Source organism: Oxyura jamaicensis, chromosome 28 (genome assembly GCF_011077185.1).
Source record: "Oxyura jamaicensis isolate SHBP4307 breed ruddy duck chromosome 28, BPBGC_Ojam_1.0, whole genome shotgun sequence".
NCBI lineage: Eukaryota > Metazoa > Chordata > Aves > Anseriformes > Anatidae > Oxyura > Oxyura jamaicensis.
Window position 1 is genome coordinate 1815375 of NC_048920.1, and position 3596 is coordinate 1818970.

The window sequence follows — 3596 nt, forward strand, 5'->3', positions numbered from 1 at the left end:
CGGCACGGCACGGCTCGGCTCGGCAGCCCCCCAGCTCCCAGCACACCCGACCCAGCCCGGACCGGTCCAGAGGCAGCCCCGAGCTGTTCCGTTCTGGGATGTGCCCGGGCACTGCCGATGCCTGCGCACCACAGCCCCAGTATGGCCCCAGTACGGCCCCAGTACGACCCCAGTGTCTCCCTAACACATCATTGGCACGGCCCCTGCACGCCCCATAACCCCCAGCAGAGCCAGCACAGCACCAGTACACCCCTGCGTTCCTTCCACAACACCCCAAAGCACCCTAAAACACCCCAAAACAGCCCCAACAAACCCCAACGCAGCCTCAGCACAGCCTCACAACCGCCTCCTGCCGCACACCAGTACACCCCAGTACAGCTCAAAACACCCCAGCACACCCCAGCAACACGGCACAGCCCACCCCAGTATGCCCCAGTACACCCCAGTACACCCTCACACACATTTCGGGTCCCTCCAGTATCAGGAATACGGTGAAGCCACCCGGGGTTTGGGCACCTCAGGGTGGCATCCAACGCCTGTCCCCACTGACCCCTGGGGCCGGTGACGTGTCCCCAAGCCCATCCTTCCCAGTGACACCCCCGTCCCCTGCCCGCTGGACTTACGCTCTTCCTCGGCGCGGCAGGCTCAGCTCCTTCTGCAACGAGAAAAGCAAAGAGCGGGGTCAGGGTGGCCACGGGCACCGCGCCGTCACTGCAGGGACCAGGGGGTGAGCGCAGGGGGACAGCTCCTTCCAAAGTCCCCGGCGCTGGTGGCACCGTGGCCAAGCCTGGGCGCACGGACACGAGGACAGCAGAGCAGGAGCAGCGCCGAGCCACCAGGCTTCAGCGTGACCCCAGGGGGGTGGCTGTGCCCTGTCCCCCGCTCCCCAGGCATGGGGAGCAGCCGGTGCCCCCCCGGGTGTTTATTTTTCCAGCTGCTGGGAATATTTCTCGCACGAGCTGTTTGCCTGCGGCTGCTGCCACGGGGCGAAGGGCAGCGGTGCAGCAGGAGCGCTGCCTGCTCCGTCCCCCTGGCACTTCGGGGTCTGTCGGGGACCCGGCACCCCCCATCCTGGCACGGCGTGAGTGTGCCAGCACACGTGGCCCCGTGCCGGGTCCGCGTGCCAGCTAATGCCCACCGCCGGCCTCATCCTGTACCCACCGGCCCCCTGCCCCTAAGCGGCTTAAACACATTCCCACCGTGGCAGCACCCACGGGTGGGGGCTGAGCGTGCGCCGCTGCGGGGGCGAACGGTGTCCCCCACGCACCCGGGGTGCCCGCGCGCCCGTCCCGCTGCCCACGGCCCCCGTGGAAATCCCGGGGCTGGGGCGTGCGGCGCTCGGTGATGCAGCAGCATCGCCCTGGCAACGGGTGATATCATGGCCCCGTGCGCGGGGACGCAGGATTTGGGGCCCACGGGTGCTGGTGGGGGGGGGTGGGTGCCCCCCGGGGGGGTGTGGGTGCCAACAGCAATGGGTGACCCCAGGTCTGGGCTGGGGAAGGGGTTGCGGGGTCCCCACGTGGAGCAGGAGCCCCCCAGCACCCTGCTGTCCCCCCCCCACCCAGGCCCATGCTGCCACCCAAGCAGAAGGGTCACCCTCAGGGTTTATTGCAGGTGGGACGGCAGGACAAAGGACAGAGCCCCCCCAGGCCCCCCAAATTAACCCCCTCCCACGGCGCAGCCTCCCCATTTGCAGCTGTGTGGGTGCAGAGCGGGCCCATGGCACCCAGCACCCATCGCTGCCGGGGGCTCTCCAGCCAACGCTGCACCCTGGGGACAGCCAGAGCACCCTGAAAAGGCCCCGGGGACCCTTGTGGGGCAGTGCCACGGGGCCAGCACCCGCAGGGTGCCCAAAGAACCAAGCCAGCAGGGTGCTGTCCCCATCCGCAGGTCTGAGTGGGGGCCAGGATTAAGCTGCTGCCTGCAGGGATGGCACCGGGGGGGACTTTGCTGCCCAGCACTTTGGGGTGACCCTTCCCACCCCTCCTGCTCCCCCCCCAGGGACTGCAGGAGCACCCAAGCGTGATGCCCGTGCCGAGAGCCTGGAGCCCCGTGGGGCTGCAGCTCCCCTGCACAGTTTTTGCCCGGTGCTGCTGAGCGTGCAGCGGAGCACAGGCGCCCCGGGGAGCTGCCAGCTCGAATGAAGGCAGCGCCGTGCCATCCTCCAGCCGCCCCGACAGCTCGCCCTGGGCCCACAGGGATGGGGATGGAGGCGTGAGGTCACCCGGAAAATCAGTGCCGAGCCCCCAGGCTCAGCGCTCAGCCCCCGGGGCCCCTGCTGTGGTCGTCTCCCCTCCGAGAACGGCAGTGGGTGCTCAGGGTCCCCGTGGGAGGGGGTGCAGGGATGGGCAGGGAAGGGGGTGCCCCTTGGGGTGCACAGTGTGACGGAGGGGTGGCCGCAAATTGGCAGCCCCCCGGGGTTGGGCACAGATCCGGCAGCATGCAGGGGGCTGGAAGGAGCGCTGCTCCCGTGGGAGCCCCCAGAGCAGCCCCCCCAGTGATACAGCCCCGTGCCGGGCTCCGGTCCCATCGGGCACGCTGCTCCCCGCAGCACCAGCTCTCACACACGCACAGCACCCACTTCTTGCACACTCATACCCCATGTACCCACCTCTCACCCGCAGCACCCACCCCGTGCCCACACGGCACCCACTTCTTGCACCCACCTCTCGCACACCCAGCACCCACCCGGCGCCCACACGGCACCCACCTGCACACCCAGCACCCACCTCTCACACACCCAGCACCCCCCCCGCGCCCACGCAGCACCCACCCCTCGCACACGCACACACACAGCACCCCCCTCTCACCCGCAGCACCCCCCTTACCCACCCACCCACACCCCCGGCACCCACCTCTCACCCCCGGCACCCACTCCTTGCACCCACACGGAACCCGCAGCACCCACAGGGAGCACGCAGCACCCACCCTCAGCACCCACCCTCAGCACCCCCGCAGCCCCTCTCCCCTCGCCCCCCCCGGCACCTCCCCTCTCCCTCCCCCGCCGCTCCCGGTGCCCGGTGCCCCGGCGGCCTCCGACCTCCACCCGGCCGGTGCCTCCCCGCCGCTCACCTGGAGGCCCCGGCGCCGCAGGATGCTGGGCTCGTCCATGCCCGCCGCCGCCTCCCGCTGCGCCCGCTCCGCCCGGTGCGCCCGGGCCGCCCCGCCGCCGCCTCCCGGTGCGCCCGGTGCGCCGCCCAGCGGCACGGCCGCGTCAGCGGCACCGAGCCCGGGGCTGGCACGGCACGGCACGGCACGGGGGTGGCACAGCCCTCTTGGCTCGCTACAGCCAGGCGTTGGCACGGCGTGGCACGGTGTGGCCCGGCACTGCACGGCACGGCGTGACCCAGCCTGGCACGGCACGGTTCGGCACGGCACAGCCTGGTGCGGTTGCGGCACGGCTTGGCCTAGTTTGGCACGGCACAGAGTGGCCCTGTTGTGTGGTGTGCCATGGTACGGCACGGCCTGACACAGCATGGCATGGCACAGCCTGGCACAACATGGCACAGCCTGGCACGGCCTGACACAGCACGGCACAGCCTGGTACAGCATGGCACAGCACGGCACGGCCTGACACAGCACGGCACAGCCTGGCA

General features: G+C 70.5%; 1 protein-coding gene across 1 annotated transcript in view; it reads right to left on the reverse strand.

The window, feature by feature from the left end:
* Positions 1–3206, reverse strand: part of MAST3 (microtubule associated serine/threonine kinase 3) — a 20177-nt gene extending 16971 nt beyond the window's left edge. The window contains exons 1-2 of the mRNA XM_035348003.1: positions 3073–3206; positions 624–655 (exon numbers count right to left, since the gene is read on the reverse strand). Coding sequence (XP_035203894.1) covers positions 624–655; positions 3073–3111 — 71 coding nt within the window. The 5' untranslated portion in view covers positions 3112–3206. The remainder of the gene's footprint in view (positions 1–623; positions 656–3072) is intronic.
* Between the last annotated feature and the right edge of the window lie 390 nt (positions 3207–3596).